Genomic DNA, 24,430 nt, shown 5'->3' with positions numbered 1-24,430 from the left:
GTCCACTCAGAAATGAGAACAATAAAAAAAGCGGAGAGTGATGATCTACTTTTACATTAACCCCTGCCTCCTCTCTTTTCCTGGCGGTAAAAATCCATCCACCTCAAAATCCATGATCCTTTTTTACGCACACATCCTTTTCTCTTTCTCTCTATAAATAGTGGTGTTAATTTCAGTCAGCGTGACTTAGATTCACTGTTTCTCAGTCTCTCAGCTCTGAGCAGATGGAAGCTGTGAACTCTTGCAGCTTTCATACAGCGTGTGAAGTGTCTTTATGTCCCGGTGTTTTGTTGCTGTGCAGTGGCTAATGAATCCTCGCGGTGTCCCTTTGGCCTGACTGTTTGGCGTGCGTGACTGCATGAGTCACTGTCATGTAGGCAGCCCTTTCAAAAACCATGGCACAGAAACATGTTTTAAAACACCAGAGATGGCTTTTTTATTGACTTCATAGTACAATGAACCACATATTTAAGGCAGTGCTACATAAATGGTGTAAAACCTCCAAACATATCTCACATAGTGTAGCTACTTGTGCATGATGTGAAAAATTCAATCTGCTGTGCCCATAAACTATAATGGCACATTAGTTTCTTATTACCTCCCTTTTGTCATTTAGTTTTTTTTTTTTTTTATCCGTTTTTTACATGGTTATTTGAGAGGCGATGATTATGATTTCCTAGGAAAATACAGCTTAAAGAACAATTTCTTCTGGTTTTAAGTCGATATGTATCAATATAAATCGAACTGATCATCTTTTTGTTCTTGATCATATTTTGAACAATTCATCAGTGCATACCTTTTAAAGAAAAAAATATTTGTCTTTGAATCTTTAAACAAATGTAAAAACTTGATCTTCCTCTGAAATGACTTTCCTTCTACGATGAAATCACATAGACCGCACAGACTATAGAGAGCAACATCAGGGTTCCAGAAGTAAAAATACCATTCACTTTCTCCATAGGGGAACTGATTACTAACGATAACCGTTAAAGACAGACCTAATGTGAGCTATGAGGTTGTTAATTGATGTTACATTTAAAGGGTTAGTTCACCCAAAAATTAAAATTCTGTCATTAATTACTCACCCTAAATGTCGTTCCAAACCCGTAAGTCTTTCGTTTATCTTCGGAATGCAAGTGAAGATCTTTTTGATGAAATCTGAGATTCTGTCGCTCCACAGGCAGCTACGCGACTGACACTTTGATGCTTCAAAAAGTTCATAAAGTGATCGTAAAATTAATCCATATGAATTGAGTGAATTAATCCAAATTTTCTGAAGAGACTTGATTCGCTTTAATGATGAATAGATTGAATTCAGGCTTTTATTCACATATAAACGTTCATCAACTCACATCAGCTGTGGTAAACGGAAGCTCAAGCAATGAGCTTCCACAAGAGATTTGTTCTCACGCGTCAAGCAGGTTCGATTGAGCTTCTGTTTATGTTCGCTGATCAATGTAAATAAAAGCCTAAATTAATCTGTTCATCATATAAAGAGGTCGCGTCTCTTCAGGAAATTTGGACTAAACCACTCAGTTTTACGATCTGTTTAAGAACTTTCTGAAGCGTCAAAATGTCATGGAGGGACAGAAAGTTCTCAAATTTCATCAAAAATATCTTAATTTGTGTTCCGAATATGAACGAAAGTCTTACGGGTTTGGAACGACATGAGGGTGAGTAATTATTGACAGAATTTTTTTTATTTTTGGGTGAACTTATCCCTTTAAACATTTTTTTTTTTTTTTTTATAATCATGTTTAATACCTGAATGCATGGTGGAAAAACTACATTACCCATGATGCTGTACAGAAAATTTCCCTAATCAGTCACAACAAGAAAATCTTGCAATGTTTCATAGGACTGTAGTTCTTTCCCTCAATAAAGCTATTAAGAATGCAGTCTTGTACCAATTCATAGTCTTTTTGTCAAATTATCAATTTTATTTATTTATTTTTTATTTCAGCTTCAAATCAAAGTTTGTGATGCTGTAATTCACCTCATAGCTGGTTGGTTTGGTTCATGGCTTATAATTCTTAATGACAAAAATGAATCATTTAATCAAATAATCAAGGCCGCTGAAAAAGTCTGATGCTCTCTATTGGATAATGTTAGCCATTAGCCAGATAGCTATTCACACAGAGCTTTGGCAAATTTGTCTGGCTAAGTCTGGCTCCATTCTGGAACAGAAAGCAAATACCCTCTTTCATACATCAAATATGTCAAAATACTGACGTAAAATCGGTAGCAATTTACACAGACTACAGTACAGATTTAAAAAGGTTTCTACCATCTGAAAGCCCAAAGCCTATTGATAGTTGCGGTTCATAAATATAAATAAGAATCCCCAAGCTGCCTCGCTAGCCATGGGTCCTTAGCGTAGCGAGACATCAAACAAACTTGTGTGGCATGTTTTTTTAAAAGCTTTTCGAACTAAATATGCCATGGAAGTGCCAAGCTTGTTTTTCAGTTTGTCTGCATACATGTCCTTAATTGTGCTTTCCATAAACTCAACACAGAAATATCTCGCATTTTGGTGTGTGTTAGCGCTCTGCTAACCAAAAATTACCTCTCTTATTATTACCTCTCTATCAAGGTCTCAGACACCCCCGAGAAGAGATATATGGCCATGATTTAGAAGTATTATGCTAATAAATACAACAACACACTTGGAAAAGAGTTACTTAGGTTTCACGAACATCTCAACAGATTCTGAGCCAGAATGACGAAAACGTTCGTCAGATAATTAGTGTAAATTATAAGGTTACACTGCAGAGGTGTTTCCAGATATCTGTTTTTATCAGCTGATGTCACTGCAGTCACTGTTGCCATGAGACACAGAGCCATTTGAAACAAAACACTATAAACAGATGATGTGAATTATATTTAACTCTTCAAAATAACTGCAGTCATTTATTAAGCCCAAATAAATGCTACACAAAGTGTGATAAAGGCAGCGGTAGGCAGCTGTAACCTTTGTATGCATGAGAGATAGGCCACTGCAAGCATGTCACGCCGGTTACTAAATTAACGACTACATACATCACAGCTTATTCCAAGATCAGAAGCTAATGATTGTTTTCATGGTAGAGGACATAGCATTCCCGAAGCCCTTGTGAATGGCTGCGTTGAGAGTATAAGTATAATACTGTACAAACGGCACTGGAAGAAAGAGGTACAGCCAGAAACGAAGAGCCATTGGACCACAAAACCTCACAGTCTCCATCAGAGTTTCCAAACAGATGTATTCATCCATATATCCACATGTGTCAATCTGCATTTTATGTACATTCGGATGGCTTGCCCACGAGTTCACTTCACACCAAAGTCTGTGTCATGCCCACGGGATTTGATTATCATGCTCAGAACAGTCAGCTCTTCAAAGATTGACCACTGGTATCCTGCAGCAAGGGGAAAAAAGATGAAGAAAGAGACGGCAAATTAAATTAATAAGGGTTTCTCACTCTATTATTGAGAGCGAGATTAATTCTGAAATGCACAGAGGAGCAGGAAGGGGTCTGATTTCATGGATGGCACGCTCTCTTACTCTCTCTGCTTCTCTCCTGTTGAAATATTCACAACGATTGAAGAAAACATCCACAACAATGCCTAACTGGCTGTTTTGTATTGCAAGCCATTACCTGATCTAACAACACACACTTATTTACACACCTTCCTTTTCACACAATCAGCCATATACGTACAGGGTATCTGCACTCTTTAATTAAAAGGCTGAGAGCCTTTAAATTGAATTCATTGAACACATTTTCATTGAATGCACATTTTCAAAATAATTGTTTGTAACAAAACAAAGATATAAATATACACTGCCCTCCAAAAGTTTGGAAACTCCCTAGAAAAGTGGGGTTTTGGACAATATTGGCATGAATCCTTTTTAATTTGTGATAATTTTGCACTGATAAGGGACTACACAAACTAAAAAAAAAAAACATATTTTTATTATATAAACAGTTTAAACATAGAAAAAAACTTCAATTTTCTATTCATCAAAATCACTACCATCTGACCTAAACTGGGTTCTAACTGGTTCATTGTATTCTAAACTTAATTGGCAATCAATTGTTGAAGCTGTTAAGGTGTGCTGACCCGAAAATCTTTTACACACCTGGGCCCAGTTTAAACCAGTAACCAGGCATCACAGCTGGCAAAGGGCCATGTCTGACTTTGACATGTATATATTGCCATTATTATGTAATCAAAATAAAAAAATTATTATTGCAGGTCTTCAATGATAATGTCAAGTTACTTTAATGTATTTGCACCAAAAAATGATAAGGATTTATGCTGATATCGTCCAAAACCACACTTTGCCAAAGGTGTTTCCAAACTTTGTATTTCAGTCATTAAATAATGAGGTTTAAACCACATCAAAGTTCAGTTTGAATGAATGGTGGGAATTAAAATGACCTGGAGTGGACCACAAAAGCCGTCATAAGTCACATGGGTATATTTGTAGCAATAGCCAACAATACAAAATATGGGTCATTTAGTCATAGATTTTTCTTTTATGCCAAAAAACCTTAGGATATTAAGTAAAGACTGTGTTCCATGAAGATATTTTGTACATTTCCTATCATAAATATATCAAAAATGTGTTTTTGTGAGTGGATATGCATTGCTAAGGACTTTATTTGGACAACTTTAAAGGGTATTTTCTCAATATTTAGATTTTTTTTGTTGTATTAGTTGTATCTCAACCAAATATTGTCCTATCCTAACAAACCATACATCAATTGAAAGCTTTCAGATTATGCATAAATCTCAATTTAAAAAAACTGACCCTTAGTTTTGTGGTCCAGGGTCACATATAAATAAATAAAAAATCAACAGGTATGTTTTCCACTAAATTAATTAATTAATATTACAATAATAATGTAATATTAATTAATTATTTAATGCATGTAATAAATATGCGTGTATTTATTTATATCTAACAATATATGTGTTGGAACTAAAATAGCGCATCAACTTCAAATAATTAGGCCTGTTTTCTACTTAGTTTTTCACCAAAGGAGTTTATGAAAATGTATATCTATTAATTTTCAGCAAAATATGCAGGAACTACAAAGTTCATATACTAACATTTTCCACTTAATGAGTTCATTAAATAATAAAAATGTAATCTAATACTTATTTTATGTTATGATATATTAATCTTAACGATTTATTTTTTATGTAACAATATATTAACTCATAATACACTATACGTACACATTTATCATAATCCTTCTTTGTCTCAACAAGACTTTTCTGTGCTAGAATACTTTTTGGAAACTTTGACATTTTATCAAGGATCCACAGACCACCTTGACATGACTTTAAAAGAACAAATCTTGACTTTAAAAGAACAAATCTTTACTTTAAAAGAACAAAATTTAGTATAGCCCCTACTACTTGTGTTCTTTGTTTGTTGGGAACATGTTCTATTTTTATTTATGTTGTCCCCTTTGACAGTGTCTGGTTTACCAATCTTGCTTTTCCTCTTTCACACACACACTAAGTACCATTCTTGGCACCGTGCCTCACAGGCTTACTGACATACGCACGCTACCTCTCTCTGTCGGAGAAGGATGGAGTGCTGTGCAGTGTCTGCCTGCTGTCCTCCTGAGCTATGGAACGAGGGATGGCGAGGGAGAGAGGTGGAGGACGCTGGGAGAGACTGCGGTCGTAACTGAATTAAAGACAGAGAGAGAGAGAGAGAGAGAGAGAGAGAGATTAGGACGACAGCCAGTGAACGAATCGAGAATGTAGACACTGAAAAAACTGAGAAAGAGGCGTGAAAAGAAAGATTAAAGAGTATAAAGGAAAAGAAGGCAAACACTTCGGTGACACTGACAGGAAGTTCATTCACTCACTGGCTTAATTTAATAGACTGCCTTCAGCGAAAATAACAGAGCAGGGGAAATTAAAGCGTGCGAATTAGAGAGAGACGCTGAAATATTCAGTTAAAATCATATTTGTCCAGCAACCATGAGGAAGACAAAGTGTTGCTGACTGCTGTGTGACGTCCCATGTAATATTAATACCCCACACCGACACGCACTCATCTGCAGTGACTCAGGAGTGAGTTCGCTCCACCTCTGCTCTGATGGGATGACGGGCGGAGGGCTGGGGGTTGTTAAATGAGCGCGAGGGTGTCTGTCAAGGCAAGTGTGAGGCATACAGAGATTAATTGCGGAGATGTAGCTTGTGTATGTAATAAAATCGCCCTCGGCTCGCTCAGATGAACGCCGGTTTTATCTTCTAGGTGAGCGGCGGCTTCACATTAACATCACCTATCGGGAGTTCGCGATGTGACCGTTTTATTGGTCTTACAAACAAGCTCTCGAACAGTCCCATAATGTCTGATTTGTAGTACCTGCACCATTGCTTTACCGCAGAGTAAAGAAAGTATGTGCCTGGTTGAAGAAACCTGAGGAGAAAACGTAACAATTTCACGAGGTGGCGATTTCGTATTCTTTGTACATTCAAGGTTGATTGTCATTTTTTCCAATTCATCTCAATGGCAAAAAGTGTTCCACCTGATTTACTCTACATTCTTTGTAATTCGTACAGAAACAATTAAAAAATTTTTTAGGCAAGTCCACCCCTAACATCACCATCTCGGATCCACCTAGTTATTTTTAAAATCACCATAAAATAAAAATTAACCATTTTTTAATGTTCAGAACGTGAAATTGACAAAACAACAACAATCCTATCAATTTCAGATGGACAAAATAAAGCCCCCCCCCCCCCCCCCTACATTTTTTCTTGTTTGAGAAGCCGTTTCACTCTGATAGTGTATGAAAACAGTACATTATGCAGCTTGATATTGCAAAACGATATGTTTTATCTTTTTTTTTATCATTGTAGGCCTATATAAGGTATCTGGGTATAGTGAAACACACAACCTTTCAAAATACTCCATTTGTTAGCGTTCACAGAGAATTGACACATGCTAGAAGTTCTCCAATGTACAATAATGTCTGAACTGTTTCTCTCCAGAAGTTATAAGTCCCATAATATCTGAAAATTTTGTGCAGTTAGAAAAACTGGACACATGCAAGTATGCACACTACGCTGTTTGACAAACTTTACATCACACAACAGACACATTCCCTAGCGTATGCAAAAACCATACTTTGGGCCTATGCAGACCATAAAAAAATGTATGAATTCATACAGATAGCCACCAATTTGTCAAAACATAAAATTGTTACAAACTGCCGTGGAAGTGTTTTTGCTAAAGTTTTTGACACGTTTCAATGGAAGTGAATTCAGCAACATTCAGGGAACATTCTAGCATAAACTAAGGCAGGTAGTAATAAATCACACTCATAACTTGTCACCCTATGTTTATAGTTACTCTCAGGATGATATGGGCCATTTCTTAGCTCTCTCTATCATTTTAATGATCATCTATGCGATTGAATGCTGCCGTCCGAGTAAGTACAAATGCATTCCTGTGCCTGATGGCCCCCGACACTCCGGGCTACATTTCTAATTAAACCAGCACAATAAAACACTGTAAGGTGTCCACACTGTTAGTGTCTGCAGAGTTAGAATATCCACAGATGAAATTTTTTAACAGTTCTGCAGGGAACGCTTACTGAACAGCAGAACCCTTCACTGAAAGTTTGTGGAAATCTGTTGTGTGAACCCATTATGACACACTGACTGTTCTGTCACTCACACACACAGGGGAGCAAGCTGTCTCAGGGGATGTATGACAGAACCGTGCAAGCAGAGGAGTGTTGAAACGTCTCACCAGAGTTTAGCAGAGATGATGACCGCAGAGAGAATCAGCAGAGATGATATTGTTACCGTCACATAAAACTGTGGGTCCACTGAAGAAAGAAATGGCACAGGAAAAGAACAATTATACGGAGTGAGCAGTACAACAAAAGAATTGGCTCCCTTTCAATTCGAGTGGATTTCAATTGAATTGAACCCATGTGATGCTGAATTATACTTGCTGAATTGGAATGAATGGATGAGGACATGCTGAATTGCAATGCAAAAAAATGAGCTTGAGAAATAGGTAAAAAAAGAGTCGTGAGCCAACAAATGTGGATTTTTAGTGACAGATTCCTAAATAGTTACATTTGGTCCCACAAAATTTGAATATTTGGTTATATTCTTGACATGTCTTTGGGATAAATTTCCATTCTGGCAAATAAAGCTCCCTTCCATAATGGACCATTTAACGTATACATACATACAATTATCATATTCTATATGTCATTTAATTAAATAAATATATTTAATATTATATGCATTATGTGTATAAATACATAGATACATTAAATATTAAATAAAATACACATTTTTATTAATGGAATTTATATTGGTTGAATTTCAAGCATCAAATATTGATATAATCTAATACGAAAGTGTGTGCATGATATTATGAACTTATGAACTACACCTAATGGCAGTTGTATGAATTATATTCCTGAAATATATTACGTTCTAATTTGAATTACAGTTAACAATACACTCCTCAAAGAGTAACGCATGGTGAGTGCAAAAGGTCAAGGTCATGGCTTCAATTCCTATGAACTAATATAACATGCACCCTCAATACATTGTAACTCGCTTTTAAAGAAAACATTCGCCAAATGCATTAAATTAAATTCTGTCCTGTTTGCTACCTCAATTCAAATTCAAGAATTAAACTAGAATTTCAAAAGTCATTTCGAATTCACTTCCAAAATGTCCCACGACCCTATAAAAAGAGAGATGTAGAAGAACGTGAGGAAAGACATTTGAGTGAAAGCAACAAGAAGCCATTACAGGAGAGGAATGTGGGGGCGAAAAGAGTGGGCAGTGTCATAATCAGGTGAAATTGTATTGATTGGATTTATGCCTGCCTTCTGCTCAATGGGAGAGGAATCTAAGCTCTCCTCAAGCGCAGATTTGCTACTTTGAGGAGCCAGCATGAGCCCAGATCCCTGTTGGCGATGCAGCTCTCAGATAAAGAACTAATTTCACGGATACCAACCTTCCTTGGTGTCCGGTTCCTCTGTCTCTATCTTATCCCTCTCTCCCATAGTTGGGCGTTGCGTTTGATTGGTAGGCGCACTCCGGTGATGCGTCCAGTCCTCAGATGTGGTCACCCTCAGACTCTCCGTCTCCAGGCTGGACAGGACATGATGGGTTTCGTCCTCCAGGGGCTGCGTGGGACCCCAGTCCACGGCCCAGAGCGGAGTGGTGCTGGCCTGCGCCGTGACTGGCATCTGCATTTCTCCCAACTCCTCCCACTTTCTGTCATCTGTGTCACCGGTGGCAGTGCAAAAAATTACAGTGACCAGCAGGAAGCTCCAAAGGGGAATGAATCCAATGTGGGGAGAGATGGAGCTGGGGGGAAGGAGAGACAAAGCAACGAAAAGACGGAAGGAGGGATTGAAAAGGAAAAGCTAGAGATCGGAAAAAAACACATGAACTGAGAGGCGTGAACCGTGCACAGATGGAAAGAGACTTAAAGCAGAAGCTGATGCAACCCAACGGGCTGCAGGAAACTAATTGGTCCGATCTGAGAGCACAGTGCAACCAAAACAGTCTGTTCGGTGCTTACCATCGCTCCATCGCTTCTGCCTGTTCACTGGCTCCTCGCTTCTCCGATCATCTCTTAAATGAGAATGACATAAAGAGAGAAGGATGAGAAGAGAAGAAGAGCTGGAAGGGGGAGGTTTTCAGTCTTGACACTGACTAAAAGACCATAAACAGATGGCTGTAGACAACACAAATAAAAACACACATTCAGAACAAAGCTGATCGCATTCATCAAGAACCAACCGTAGCACAAGATCAACAGAAAAGCACTCACAAACGCGAGCAAAGACACCTGTGGATGCGTTCCCTAGGTTAAGCCTCATTCGGAGCCATCAAACAAAACTCAACATCTGCATCCAAATTTACAGCACACTCTCACTTCCAGGCAGCACTCATAAATGCACCTACACACACTTGAAAACATGCAGATTCACACTCTCAAGACAGATATCGACTCACATGCCTACCTCATGCCACTGAAGAAGGGAGTGGGAGAGAGGCTGAGCGCCTGGAAGTGGGGAAAAGCATTGGTTGCCGTAGCGACAGAGACATGTAGAATTTGTGCGAGTGAGAAATAGAGTGCGGAAGAGGGAGAGAGAGAGAGAGCTACAGGAGGGAGGGAGGAGGAGAGGATTGGAGGAAAGATTGAAATACTAATTACGCATCTTAACTGGCTCAAATTAAATAGGCAGCGAGAAGAAAATAAATGAATTTTGAAGGCGAAAATAGCCGGATGGAATGAAAGAAGCGCCTTATTAATATTCTGAAGACCAGTTGAAGTAAATAAAAACTATTCAGAAAGGACAAATGCAAAGAGGCAGCGGCAGGAAAATCAATATACATTAATGTAGCGTTGGACGGGAGCCCTACATGATGAACAACGCTATATATATTTATAGGCAGAAGTGGCAGCGATGATAAATACTCTCACATGCACACAGACATAACGTGGTAGGTTTTATTGGATCAACGTTTACATAGAAAACAGTCTGTTGTTTCTTTCTTCCTTCTGTTTCTTCCCTTCTGCCAGTCAGGCAATCTGTTCCACTTCAGTCCCTTCGCATGATTTCTTGCACTCCACCGTCATCCCTTGACCTTGCCTTCTCTCGCTCCTCCTTTCCAGTTCACATTCTTTGTAGCCCTCCTTCCATCTCCTTCCCCTTTGTCACTCTCTTTTTTCATTCACCCCTCCTCTTGCTCACTGAAGTACACAACGCAGCCATGAAGAACTTGCGGGTTCCTCTGTTTCAGATGCATCCTGGGTTATGGAGTCTTCATCATCGTCTGCAGGAGAAAAAAGTTATTTTCATTAGGGCTGTCGAAATAAATTCTATATGTTTAATAGCATCACTTTTGGAATGCTGTTAACTCAATTATTCCAAAACATTCTAAATTCTAAGTCCATAAAGTGCTTGAAAAGATTTATTATTGAATTATTGCAGATTCCTTTTGGAATGGAATACTTTGACTATAAAAAAAAGATGTTTAACAAATTGTTAAAATATTTTTTAAATATTTGGTTGTCGACACAGGTTCAGTTCTTACCCTCGCTTTTGTCATCTTCTGAGTCTCTGTCGGATTCCAAAAGACAATCTTCCAATCGGCTGTCTCGTCTCACTGTGACATCGCCTCTAGAGGAAAAACAATAGAAGACCGTCAGTGCAGGGCACTTAGGTCACACTGTTTACAAGGACAGAAGGATGTTTAACTCAGCCCGAAGCAAAAAGCAAAGCAGCTCTGCTGGCAACAGCGCGCTGTCAATGGGTTTGAAATGACTTCATTATACAAACTGCTTTTGAAGTAGCAAGTACATCATTAAGAGTTAGGCAGAGGCAGCTCAACATAAAAATATTATTCATATCTGGCTTAAGGTGTCACATTAGCAATATTTCAAAGACATTTTGTGGGCACAAAAAGGTCTAAGCAGGTGATGGTCAACATAATGAATTCATGAAACCAACTTGAGCATGAGCGAAATCTATGTCGGAAATTTTGTACGTGATACTCCCAGTTGTGGAAATTGCTATTTAAATGACTGGATATCATCTATATCATTTTGCCGAACAACTGGAATCCCAACTTAACCAGCTGAAAAGTGCCCAAAACCAGTCTAAAACCAGCAAACAGACCTGCCTGACCAGGTGGGGAGACCAGCTAAGAACAGAAAATGAAATTAGGTTGATTTAAAATGTTTTTGTCAGCAGTGTGTACAAATGTAAACACACATGTCCTTGAAATTAAATGCTGACATTAATATTACCATGAAATATTAGCATCTGCTTAATTTGGCTAGCTTCCAAGTGACAGATTAAGCACCAAAATACTGGACGCACAGTGTTTGACTTTGGTTTTGGATTTTAAATTGGACATTGAGAGGTGACCCAACACAATGTCAAAACTGTTTATCACTCTGTTGGAATAAAAAACACCTTAAACAGCTTAAACTAGTCTAAGCTTGTCTTAGATGCACTGTAAAAGATTATTTCACTCAAATAATAATAAAAGTTCATTGTACTTAATAGAATGTCATTGTAGTAAGCTGAACTTAATATGACTGAGTTAAGTTGCAACAGAATTCTAATTCCCAGCATGCTCTGCTGTATAAATAATTGTTGAAATTAAGTGTTATTTTATGTGTTTTTGCACAAGATTAACATTGGGAGACATAAGTTAGTGTTTATTGTTGTGTTATGTCAGAATTTACAGGGGGTTCTGTTATGTTAGTTTTGTAGGGTTACCATTGTGCTGCAGAGTAGAGCCTGTGGTTAAGTTGAGGATAGGCTGCAAAACTTTTAAGACCACATATACTGTATGTTGTTTGATTATATACATGCAATATATAATGATAGTCTCTTTGATAGTTATAATAGCATGCTTTATTTGCTATCTAACATTTAACAAGATCTGAATGCGATGATTATGTAAATGAACTGTATGTAATTAACATTATGATGAGTGGGGCGAGGCTGAGAACTGTAGGTGCGAATGGATGCCGGTGACGTGACTGTTAATGAGAGACACCTGTGCACAACACTGACCTTGCTCCGCTTCCACAGCTCTCGGCCCCACCCCACTTGTCACAAAAATTTTAAAGGGGGGGTGTAATGCCATTTCATGCATTCTGACTTATTTACACTGATAAAGTGTTGCATTCTCATGCTAAACATAGCCAAAGGTTCAAAACACAACTTAGACATATGACAGAGTATTTCTGTGCCAAATATACTAATTCCGGCTTCGATACGGGTTTTGGAGAATTTTTTTCGAGTATGGCCTGTATAACATCAAAAGAGTGCGGAATTCCTTGTATAGGCACTTGAAAAGCGTGCACACACACACACACACACACACACACACACACACACATTACCCTGAACAAGAGCAAGAACATGCCCATCAACGCGCTTCATTTGGGATACGGAAGCTGAGAGATTTTTCAACAATGGCTGTGTCCCAATTCAGGGGCTGCACCCTTTGAAGGCTGCATACATCGTCTCATTTAAGAAAAATAACCATTAGATTGCAAGGTAAGAAAGAAATTACAGTATTTTACACCTCACAATGAATATCAGTGAATTTTAGTACGGTTATGGCGTATGCAGCCTTCAAATGTGATCTCCGAAGGACGCAGCCTCCGAAATGAGATGCAGCTCCTGTCACCAAAGGTGGTTGTGAGGGAAAGATTACCTTTTTCAGATTCCCAAGAACCCAGCATTAAGGGAACAGTGGACGAAGTTTGTTTTTCCGGGCAGCAAGAGAGTTGTGCATATATGTTTGTTTGTTCCTGGGATTTCGGTGACGAATGCTTTGTAAACAAGTCCCAGTTCGGCGCTGGATTTGTAGATCGCGGGTGGTGAGTAAAGCTGCATCGGATGTCTGTGTGTCATGATCACCAGTTGGAGTGCCCTAGTTAGCCACCGGAGGGCACTCCAACCCAGACTATTGCCTCACTACTGCAGACTACATTTCCCATAACCCACTTCCCGGACTCATTATCCTGTCATTGCACTCAGCTGTTTTGTGTTTGTTCATTAGTGTCTGTCTATTTATACCTGGTTTGTTTCTGCTTTTGTTATAGTGGTTTCATTTACGGTCACCGGCTTCTTTTTGTGTTTTTCTTGTTTTTCTATAGACTGTTCTGTGGATTTTGACCCTTGCCTGTTTTTGGATTACGTTTTTGGATTACCCCATTAAAGCTGCATTTGGATCTTACCTTCTTGTCTCTGTGCCATTATGTGACACTGTGTTTTGTTGGCAATCGGCGTGCAAGTGAATATAATGTAAACAACACAAACATTTTTGTTCCCTTTTTATTTATAATGATGTTGCAGCTAGCAGATGATCTTTACGCAAAAGCTGCGCGCGCTCGTGACTCTTTAGCTCCGCCCACGGAACCGACGGCAGGCACGCCTCCAGGATCTCGGCTTTTTTAGGAAAGACTCGGTTTTGCGTATCTAGCTTTTATAAATATGATCAAACTAAAGACTTTTTGGAAATATGAAGGATGCATTGCTACTCTATATGTACTCAAGATTAACATGAGATTGGCAGAAAGTGTGTGTGATGCCCCCCCTTTAAGTTCTACTAACTTAAAAAAATGAGTTCGTTTACTTAAACGTTTTAATAAGTTTCCTCAAATGTTTTGAGTATTCTGAACTTATTGAGTTTTACAGTGTGGAGATTTAATCTGGTCTCTCAGCCTAACCAAGCTGTTGTTTAGCTGGGCACCCAGTGATTCTCCCAGCCTGACCAGCTGAAAAATACCTAAAACCCCTCTAAGACCAGCTCAAGACAGACAAACCAGTGCTAAAACAGGGTACTTTCCTGACACTTTAAGATGTTTTTGCCAGCAGTGTGCACAAGACTAAACAAAAATGTCCTTGAAATTAAACATTGATATTAACATTGCCATGAAATGTTGGCATCTGCCTAATTTGGCTAGCATCCAAATGACAGATTAAGTGCCAAAATATTAGACGCAAAGACTTTGACATCAACAACAAAGCATTTTCTCCTCCTTTTAAAAACATGAGAAGTCTATTTTTGCTGATCTAAATATGCAGAATTATATGGCTAGTTGCATTTGATTATTTGCATTCAGCATCGTTTTCCCTGTAACCCAACAGTTTAGAACCATATCTCTAAACTCTAGAAATGTAGTTACAAAGAAATCAATATTTTTTTTCCACAAAGTGATCATCAGCTCAGCATCCAGTGCTCGATGTGAGCTCGATGTGTCATTGTCAAGTGCCTGGAGCATTTTGCAGACTTCTCATTAATAAGCATCCCAAAGATACTATATTCCAGCCAGTATCTCATTACTGATGTACATATTGATACACTGACTAAATGAAACATTGAGCAGTGTCTTATATTAGTAACTGTGTGTCAGTGAATGTCTATGAATTGATATATACTGTAATAAATTACATTAAGTAGTTTGTGAAGGGCTAGAAAATGGGGTTGTGAAGTATGTCTGTTATACAAAGTGGGTTTGAGATACTCAAAAGGCACCCTTATATCTTAAAAAAAAAAACACACCTCTTTTTAAAACTTCCTGAAAGCTGCTCCCAAACAATGAGTTCACGACCCCCTGTGACCCAACGATGGTCCCCGCTTGCTGTTAGCCACGCAGCAAAGCAAAGAATTCTGGGAAGATCTGAAGAGGTGAGAGAAACCAGGTACCTGCACTGGGGAAGTGAGAACACTGAAAGAAAAAAGAAAGTGTGAGTGATTAAATTGTCTTGCAGTTTTCAGGGGTGTTAAATTTAAATGAATGTTAAAATTTCTCACGGTTAATCTTGCTCTCTCCATTAGCGAGGTCAAAACAAGAGCCAATCAAAAGACCGGGTATCTGATTTACACAATCTGTGACACCCGCAGTACTGCTGTGATTGGTTAGTCTAGTCATCACGCCTGCAAATGATTGGAGAGCGCAAACAAGCATCGTTAGTTACATCTTTATAACATTCATTCACTGTAACACAAATAAACCAGAGAAAAAGTAATTAAACTCACATAATCTGTCTATTTATAGATTCCTTTCCTACTCCTCTCCTTTCCTACAGCTGCCGACTTTGCTGTGTGTTTTAATGCCGTTAATACAAATGTTTTTTCTGTCTGTAAGAAGGTCATTATTTATTTGAGAGCTCCAGATACGAGTTGTTTGATGAACTGGTGTCATTATGAAGCTCAGCAGTCTCCATTTGAGCATTGCATCATATAGTGTGCCCCTACCAGTAACTCTGATTTATCTGATGTAATTATTTACAGGTTGTTAGTTTTTTTGAGATTATGGCCATCAGCACAAATATCCTGTGAGAAAACGGGATTGAAACGAGAAGGCACCGGATGTTTTCACGTCTTCGGCTGCCCTGGGGTGAACAGCCCCCTCTCTAGCCTGTGTTCTCTGAGCCACTGGGATTTTAACACAGATGATATTAGCAGCTCTGAGCGAATAGACTCAGTCAAGATGTATTCCATTAATAAATCTGTTAAATAGCCCTGAGTCAAAGAACAAATGAAGGTCCAATGGGGGTTGTAAAATATTTATTGCTACAGAATCCAGCATATCCATGAGATGTGCTTTATAAAATGAGATGTTGACTAAATAATGGTGTTGACGGCAGATCATAGGATTATGTTGACATAGGCGTATTAGGCTGTCGATTTAACATATTTATTTGGTGTGATTAATTTAAAAAAGAAATGTGGGACTATTCATCTGCACGCATTTATGTAATGTCTTTAAAATCTTGAATATCTTCAACTGAGGGCTGCTTTTATCAAATATTGATATGAGATTAGCTGTGATTTATTTTAATGTAATAAATTCAAGAAAAAATAATTTCTAATTCTCAAAGAATCCTGAAAAAATGTATCACAGTTTCCACAAAAATATTAAGGCGCACTGTTTTCAACATTGATCATAATAAGAAATGTTTCTTAATCAGCATATTAGAATGATTTCTGAAGGAGTTATGATGCTGAAAATTCAGCTTTATCATCACAGAAATAAATTATATTTTAAAATATATTATAAAAGGAAACATTTTAAATTGTAATAATATTTCACAATATTACGGTTTTTGCTGTATTTTTGATTGATAAAAATCATACAGACCCAAAACTATCCTACGTTATAATAATTAATAAATATAATCCTGGTAACACTTTACAATAAGGTTCATTAGTTAAACATTAGTTAATGTATTAACTAACATGAACTAACCATAAGCAATACATTTGTTACTGTATTTACTAATCTGCGTTAATGTTAGTTAATGAAAATACAATTGTTCATTGTATGTTCATGTTAGTTCACAGTGTATTAACTAATGTTAACAAGATTTTAGTAATGTATTAGTAAATGATGAAATTAACATTAAAGCTGCAGTCCGTAATTTTGCCTCTTTGTCGCCATCTCTGTTTGAAACCTGCAATTACAGTTGTTTGCGGAATTATTATCTTTAAGTGGGTTCTGCATCGGCACGGCTCCTCAGCGTGGATGAATCTAATGTTTGCTGTCAGTCACCACATCGGTCTGGATACTGTACTTCGGAATCACAGACTGTAGTCTTGGAAGTATGACCAAAATAAGAATTTTCACAGGAGAATGTCATCTGAACAAGTAAGTAACATGTCTGCCACTTTTGTTCTGACCAACTGAGAAAATAAAGCATTACAATAAATTGGCAATGGTGATTAAATCTAAAGATCGCTTAGCTCAGATCACGTCAAACCATGCAAATTATTATTATTGTTATATTGTTCTCAAATTGTTAATGTTAACAACATCTGCATTGCGTGACTATGTGTATTTGGTGTGTGTTAGCATTACCTGTAGATTTCAGTTTGTGTACAGTCTAATCACTAAAGTTAATTTGTCATACCATACAATCTGCCATCAAAATGCTAAGTTTCAGTATTGCAGCTGCTGTGAGAAAAAAGGCTATAAATGATCCACCTCACACGCGATATAGCCTACTAGCTAGGACTCCTTTATGTATACAGATGTGACCGTAGACTGTAAAAAAAAATGGACGCCGCGACGCCGCTTCCTTCCATTGTATTGAACTGAAGCCAAAACGGACACCGATGGGCGCTGACATGTTACTCAAAAACGTCAAAAAAAAAAAAAAAAGTTTGGAGCCTGGGCATGTCAGTGGAGCCCGGAGGCGGAGGCACAGTATCAAATTTCCGCCCAGACGACTGCGTCATCATTGATATATATTTTAAATAGGCTATATAAATTATACACAATTTAAAATTCTACCTATAAAATAATAGGCTATTCTGTTTCTAGAGCAATCATATTTTTTAAACAGCAAATTCAGTAGATAAACTTAATATAATATGCCACTAGAAACAACTCTAAATCGTCAGAAACGGTCCTGACATTTTAAATAAAGGGTTAAACTAACGTTACAAGAGATCGATTGCTGTCGACAGTGCTCTAGAATTAATTAGAGTAGGCTATCATTAGTTTTATCCTGCTAATTATTATTTTATACCTATAAAAAAAAAATTAATAGTTAGTTATATATCTTCAATCTCCTTTCGAAGCCCCGACAGTCCTCAGAGAAGCTGTCAATCAACTGTGAATCACGACGACACACCCCGTTTCTATAGCACCAAATTGCTAGCTAAAATCAAACTTATCACAAAAACAAACAATTGAATATAAATCAGCGTAATAACAACTACCTTAAATGACCAAAACCATCTTTCAGAAAATTTTATTTGAAGCATAATTTATTTTTATGTTTTAACTTAAGTCTCATTCGTCTGCATTGAGAGGGCGGGGTTTATGACCTGTACAGCATCCAGCCTCTAGAGGGGCGATCAAAGAGCCCGCAGCTTCACTTTTCAGGACGTATGAGAATTTCCCGCGAAAACCCACCAGTACCACCTAAATTATAAAACATTATTACAAGCTTACCGTTGTGAATAGGGCTAAGGTACATGCTCAAAAATTGATTTTGGATAATTTTTAACCAAAAAAAGTTATGGACAGCAGCTTTAACAAAGATTAATAAATGCTGTATAAGCGCAGTTCATTATTAGTTCATGTTAACTAATGTTAACCAATGAACCTTATTGTAAAGTGTTACCATAATCCTAATTAATATCAATATTAAGGTTCCATAGATGAATGAATATAATACCCGTTCTCCAATTTAGGATTCGTATACTGGCCCTCCCACACGAGAGAAACACACGGTCACCGCGGGGGCTCAGAATCAGCCTCCCGTTCACCCCGTCATCCCCTCCACACCCTGTGACTTCTGGCCCCCAGAGGTGCAGCCTGCGGAGGGGCTCCAGCCCATCATCGGACACCTCCCACACACACACACATCCCTCGGCGGAGCCACTGAACAGCAGAGGACCCTGTGACTGTGGAGAGAGAGAGAATAGAGGGTAAATGCCACTGTGTTTCCATGACAACTCGTGCCAACTAACAGTATTAAATATGGAAAAGAGTCACCGCTGTTTGATTCAACAGTATTCTGTTTCTTATCTCACCCTCACAATTGCTACATGATTTATTTACTTCTATTCTGTATCTGATTTCCTGATGATATATTGTTCTGCCCAGTTCTATTTCATACTCTTCTTTGTATCCATTAATCACTAAGTAAGACAGAGATTGCAGAAGAAAAGTGTTTAAATGTTGGCATTTAATAGCTTGTACATTTCCGTGAACTTTAAGATCGCCAGAGAAGCAAACGTGCTCTCAAGGGATTCCTCTACAGGAATCCTTCAGCTCTTCAGCTCTGAGCGGAGGCACAATCTTTTTTTTTTTAAACATGTGCTGCTCTAAAGGGCAGACTGAGAAAGTTCTAGATGCCAGCACAGTTCTGTTGCCATGGCGCTCGCCCACCTGTAGTGTGGTGACTGCGTCCAGGTGTGCGTTCGCTGACAGACAGTTCTCCTGCGAGCTCCAGCTCCACACCTGCAGCTTCCCAGCATCTAGTGTAAGATCAATAACACAGCTTCAGACGCACCTGATATGTCGAGACTGATGCAAGGCATGGTCAACTCACCCTCACACACACATACACACACAGATACCTACCTGAACCAGTAACAATGAAACCGTGTCCCTCAGGAATGAAGCACAGGCTTGTGACTGCATTGAAGGTGTAGATGGATTTAATACACTGACCTGCAGGAGTAACAAAATCAACATGTGATGCAAACCCCAAACACACTTGAGTTTAATTTATCCTCTTCGGCAGGTGTTGAAAAAAACTGCTGTGTCCAAAAAAAGAACGAGTACCCTCTCCACCAGTTATATAATGACTTGATTCTTGAGATTCAGATAATGGACTTTCAACACACTGCAACCACTACAACAGAACATCTACTGTAATTTTAAAAACTGCTTTGATTCATGAGTGTGAATTTGAATCACATTGCTCACACATCACAGGTTGCTGAATTGGAATTTCATTTGGAATAAAAGGAGGCGAGATTTACTGAACTACAATTCATTTAGCACATTCATACAAGAAAGGAAATGGATTAGTCCGGCAAGTTTTGAACCAAAACAGAACGAATTACTTTAATAATTTAGACTAATTATGACTTTTCTTTTCCTGATAGAACAGATTTTTTTCTCATCCGTTGGGTCATTTTACATCAAACGCCACACCATATTCTTTTCAAAAAGTTTTATGAAAATATAACTCACTTCAAAATCTGGATATATTATGTAATTCAGCTATAACCACAGTTGTAGTAGTAACTGTAATATTAAACATGATTATATTAGAAAAATGTATAGTCTCCATACTAGGATTCTCCGTACTAGTCAATGAGATGGTTTTTGAAAGAAGTCTCTGTCACCATGCTCACCAAGGCTGCATTTATTTGCTTAAAAATCTGTTTTGCTCTTTAATACTTTTTTTTTTTTGTGGAAACCAAGTTTTTTTTCATAATTCTTTGATGAATAGAAAGTTCAAAAGAACAGATTTTTTTTTCAATGTAAATCTTCCATTTTGTAACATCTTTACTGCCACTGCCACATATACACTGTTGTTCAAATGTTTGGGATCTGTAAGATTTTTAATGTTTTTGAAAGAAGTCTCTTATGCTCACCAAGGCTGCATTTATTTGATAATGAAAATACACACACACACACAAAAAAACAATAATATTGTGAAATATCTTTTGTGAAATATATGTTTTCTATTGGAATATATTTTAAAATGTTATTTATTCCTGTAATTTAAAACATTTCTGATTGTTATCAATGTTGTGTACAATTTTCTCCAGGACTCTTTGATGAATAGAAAGTTCAAAAGAACAGCATTTATCTGAAATAAAAAGATTTTGTAACATTTAATGCTACCTCCGTTCAAAAGTATGATTTTTTTTCTTATTTTTTTGGGATAGAAATTAAAGAAATTATTACTTTCATTCAGCAAGGATGCATTAAATTGATCAAAAGTGACAGTAAAGACATTTATAATGTTACAAAATATTCTATTTCAAATAAAATCTGTTCTTTTGAACTTTCTATTCATCAAAGAATCCTAAAAAAAAAAAAAAAATACACTTTTTTCAACATTGATAATAATCAGAAATGTTTTAAATTACAGGAATAAATAACATTTTAAAATATATTCCAATAGAAAACATGTAATGATATTTCACAATATTACTGTTTTGTTTGTTTGTTTGTTTTTTGTATCCTTAACATCAGATCAGCATATCAGAATTATTTCTGAAGCATCATTATATATTCTTATGTGATAACTTCTATAAATTCTATATCTTCCTAAAGTTCAATTCACTATCTTGTATTTATTAAAAATGAAATTCACTATCTTGGAATATTAAAGACATTTTCAATTCAATTCTGAAGCTTCACTTAAAGTATATGATGACAGATCAGTATCACTAAAAATAGTACATTCAGAATGTTTGCTGAGGGAGGACACAGTTTGTGTGTGTGTGTGTGTGTGTGTGTGTGTGTGTGTGTGTGTGTGTGTGTGTGTGTGTGTGTGTGTGTGTGTGTGTGTGTGTGTGTGTGTGTGTGTGTGTGTGTGTGTGTGAGACTCACCCGAGCTCAAAGCCCAAATTTTCACACAACAGTCTGTGGAACCACTTAGAACAAATCTTTCCTTGTCAGCCAAGTCGAATTCACGTGCTGCAGAAAAACAGATCAAGAGAATGAGAGAGCGGGACAACGAATGAGAAAAAAAAGAGTGACTGCAGGACATGAGAAAAGTGAGAACGAAGGACAAAGGACATGAAGAACAAATGCACTGTCAAAACAGCAAGACAGGAAGTGATGGAGAGCAAAAGGGACAGATGGGAAGGAGGGCATAAGTAGCTGGAACAAAAGAGGTGGGAGAAAAGAGAGAGTGCATAAAGGATGAGTGAACAATCACGGGTACATCTGTATCAACCGGCTGGCCCCGGCAACAACAGGATCAATTATTCTTTACTTTCCCGGGCTTGAGAGAGAGTGAGTCTGTGTGTGTGTTTGTGTGTGTGTACCCAATCTTCTGCAGTACTCTGGAGGTGGTGCACTGAGACAGGTGACTCCACCGCTGTGACCTCCCAAATTGCGCTGCTCCGTTGCCGTGGGAACATGCCACACTTTAACTGTTGTATCTCGACTTAAAATGGTAGGTGAAAAGAAGAGAGACGCAGAGAGAGGCATTAATGGATACATCAGCAATTTCACAGTCAGTTAGTCAAAAACTGTTGTGTTTTTTTTAATCTTCCTAATTATTGGTTCCAGTACCTGCCAGAAATCACAAGATTGTCGACGGCGACCACACAGGTGATGATGTCACTGTGACCCTCCAGAGTTCTGAGGCGAAACTTGGACTTTTCCCAAGTTTGTTTGCGTGTTTTGAATTCGGCATCTGCAATGTATACAGACAAACAGTTTTGTATAAGCTGAGGTCATGTTTTTCTCTAACCAACCATCTGTTATATCATCGTGTGAGACAGCCATAAGGCAGAACTTCCTGTGAAAGACAAGCAGGCTTGTAATCAACATCTGTGCGAGTAACTGTAATTGTGTGTGTGATTAGTGCACTAATTTGACCTTCTTGTTCCTCTACACTGGGGCTGACGGGGAGATGCGTTTCTCCTCTGCCATCTGTCTGCCTTCCATCGCTTCCTTCATTCTCTCGTCTCTCCTCTCGTGCAATTTTTAGCGCAGGGGGACGGGCAACATGTGGCTCTGTGACCTCCTCGCTATCATGAAAAATAAACATTAACAAGCACATAACAGTGTCACTGTGAAATATTCTCACGCCTGTCCAAAGGTGTTAAACAAATGATGCTTGTCTTGTTATACCTTTGTTGTAACACCTATATTATTAAATAACAATGTGTGAGACAGAAAGCCTGGGTGTGGGAGTTCAGACATAGACTTTTTAAAGAAATATGATGAATCAATATTGCCTAGATGCCAGAGAGCGGAGGACTAGCCACTGGCAGAGAGCTAGAGTTTAATCTCACGCGCCCAGACCGTCTCGCTCTCTCCTTCCCTACCTAGTCGCTCATTCTTACACTTGTCTTTTCATTTTATCCTCCTTTTTTCCCACAATCCCTTGAGTTTGCTGGGGGCCAGAATGCTGCAGCAGAAGCTCAGCCAATCTGGAGCGAAGCTCCGCCTTCTTTGAGACCTACAAAGAGTAAAAGATTAGAGATTTCTTGCGCGTGATAATCATAAAAGACAAAATCTAGATTATGGTTTAGCTGAATGCATTAGTTATCCTTGAAATTATGTGTAAATCATTCCTGAGTGATCTTTTTATGTGGGAAAAGGGCAGTTCAGACCTCCATCTGTATTTAAGATTATATGAGCACATATTCTGTACTGTTTTGAGTCCAGTATAGGAACATACAAATATTTCATGTGAGTGAAGAAGATTGTGATAATTCTGTACCTTTATTTTTTCCTCGGGACTGAGGGAGATTTTGATTTCCAAGTTCTCAATTTGCCTTAACTTCTTTTGGAGTTTCCTCACCTCCCCCATCTGAACTGAGTGTAAACACAAGCCCAGTGCCGTTGTAATTCAAACTGCAGGGATTCCTCGTCTAGTCTGTAAGCGCTTTGTTAGACGTGCATGCTTTTATCGATGTTTTTATATGTACTGAATCCACGCTGGATACTGTATTGAAGAGTTAACGGAATTGTTATTGCTCTGCTCCAGACTACACTCACGGATACTGTATGCAGACGTGTACACAGACCTCATCAGCCGGAAATCAACAGTGTTAAACTGTGACCTCATCTAAAGGAAACATGTCTGAATCTCTCTGGCGACATCGCGTGGATTTGAGGAAATACATTTACTTTAACTTACCTGCTGCTAGTGTAGAGTATCATTAATATAAATTACATTCATTATCTCTGAGCAAATATGTTGTACGTCAGATTGGAAACGTGAAATTAAGAAATTTAAAAAATGATATTTTTTTTACAAAGAAAAACGATAACTAACAGTATCAGTAACTAAGGTATCACATTCACACAGCATATAATGAACAAAGTAAGGTCATAAAAATAAACATACATAAAGTAAACATACCTTATTCCTTTCTTTTCCTCTTTCTTTATGTATTTTCATTGTTTATTATACCTTATTCCTTTCTTTTCCTCTTTCTTTATGTATTTTCATTGTTTATTATACCTCATTCCTTTCTTTTCCTCTTTCTTTATGTATTTTCATTGTTTATTATACCTCATTCCTTTCTTTTCCTCTTTATGTATTTTCATTGTTTATTATACCTTATTCCCTTCTTTTCCTCTTTATGTATTTTCATTGTTTATTATACCTGATTCCTTTCTTTTCCTCTTTCTTTATGTATTTTCATTGTTTATTTTATGACCTTACGGCCT

At 37.8% G+C, this 24,430-nt stretch overlaps 2 protein-coding genes across 5 annotated transcripts; both read right to left on the bottom strand.

Annotated features, from left to right (window-relative positions):
- Positions 1-1,262: 1,262 nt before the first annotated feature.
- On the bottom strand, positions 1,263-10,330 carry pianp (PILR alpha associated neural protein). 3 transcript variants are annotated; one of them, XM_067404248.1, is made up of 5 exons: positions 9,578-10,330; positions 9,005-9,360; positions 7,769-7,847; positions 5,570-5,689; positions 1,263-3,398 (listed from the first exon to the last, which is right to left on the bottom strand). In XM_067404248.1, exons 1-5 carry the CDS (start codon positions 9,586-9,588, stop codon positions 3,377-3,379), a joined length of 588 nt encoding a protein of 195 aa, XP_067260349.1. In that variant the 5' UTR covers positions 9,589-10,330; the 3' UTR covers positions 1,263-3,376. The 3 variants fall into 3 exon arrangements, with proteins under 3 accessions (XP_067260349.1, XP_067260357.1, XP_067260352.1); XM_067404256.1 differs by having other exon boundaries at positions 9,005-9,274; XM_067404251.1 differs by lacking the exon at positions 1,263-3,398 and having other exon boundaries at positions 5,445-5,689.
- si:ch211-154o6.3 (uncharacterized protein LOC563854 homolog) lies at positions 9,240-23,781 on the bottom strand. Of its 2 annotated transcripts, XR_010896683.1 has the most exons (14): positions 23,475-23,781; positions 23,095-23,210; positions 22,625-22,776; positions 22,316-22,439; positions 22,066-22,187; positions 21,626-21,712; positions 19,634-19,723; positions 19,439-19,527; positions 18,723-18,951; positions 15,349-15,471; positions 15,097-15,262; positions 11,101-11,186; positions 10,533-10,839; positions 9,240-9,630 (listed from the first exon to the last, which is right to left on the bottom strand). XR_010896683.1 is itself a non-coding variant. In XM_067404235.1 (13 exons), exons 1-13 carry the CDS (start codon positions 23,562-23,564, stop codon positions 10,754-10,756), a joined length of 1,560 nt encoding a protein of 519 aa, XP_067260336.1. In that variant the 5' UTR covers positions 23,565-23,781; the 3' UTR covers positions 10,499-10,753. The 2 variants fall into 2 exon arrangements, 1 of the variants encoding a protein (XP_067260336.1); XM_067404235.1 differs by lacking the exon at positions 9,240-9,630 and having other exon boundaries at positions 10,499-10,839.
- Between the last annotated feature and the right edge of the window lie 649 nt (positions 23,782-24,430).

The sequence above is a fragment of the Chanodichthys erythropterus genome, chromosome 2 (genome assembly GCF_024489055.1).
Source record: "Chanodichthys erythropterus isolate Z2021 chromosome 2, ASM2448905v1, whole genome shotgun sequence".
Taxonomy (NCBI): domain Eukaryota; kingdom Metazoa; phylum Chordata; class Actinopteri; order Cypriniformes; family Xenocyprididae; genus Chanodichthys; species Chanodichthys erythropterus.
Note: the sequence above shows the minus strand (reverse complement) of the source record. Positions and strands in the feature narration are given on the sequence as shown.

Coding starts and splice junctions, on each gene's coding strand:
- si:ch211-154o6.3 (XM_067404235.1), bottom strand. CDS start 23,564: ATGGGGGAGGTGAGGAAACTCCAAAAGAAGTTAAGGCAAATTGAGAAC. Junction 22,440..22,624: donor CAGTGTAGAGGAACAAGAAG/GTCAAATTAGTG, acceptor TATACATTGCAG/ATGCCGAATTCAAAACACGC. Junction 19,528..19,633: donor TTTCATTGTTACTGGTTCAG/GTAGGTATCTGT, acceptor ATCTTACACTAG/ATGCTGGGAAGCTGCAGGTG.
- pianp (XM_067404248.1), bottom strand. Junction 7,848..9,004: donor GGAACCGGACACCAAGGAAG/GTTGGTATCCGT, acceptor TTCTTTCTTCAG/TGGACCCACAGTTTTATGTG. Junction 5,690..7,768: donor ATCATCTCTGCTAAACTCTG/GTGAGACGTTTC, acceptor TCTTTAATTCAG/TTACGACCGCAGTCTCTCCC.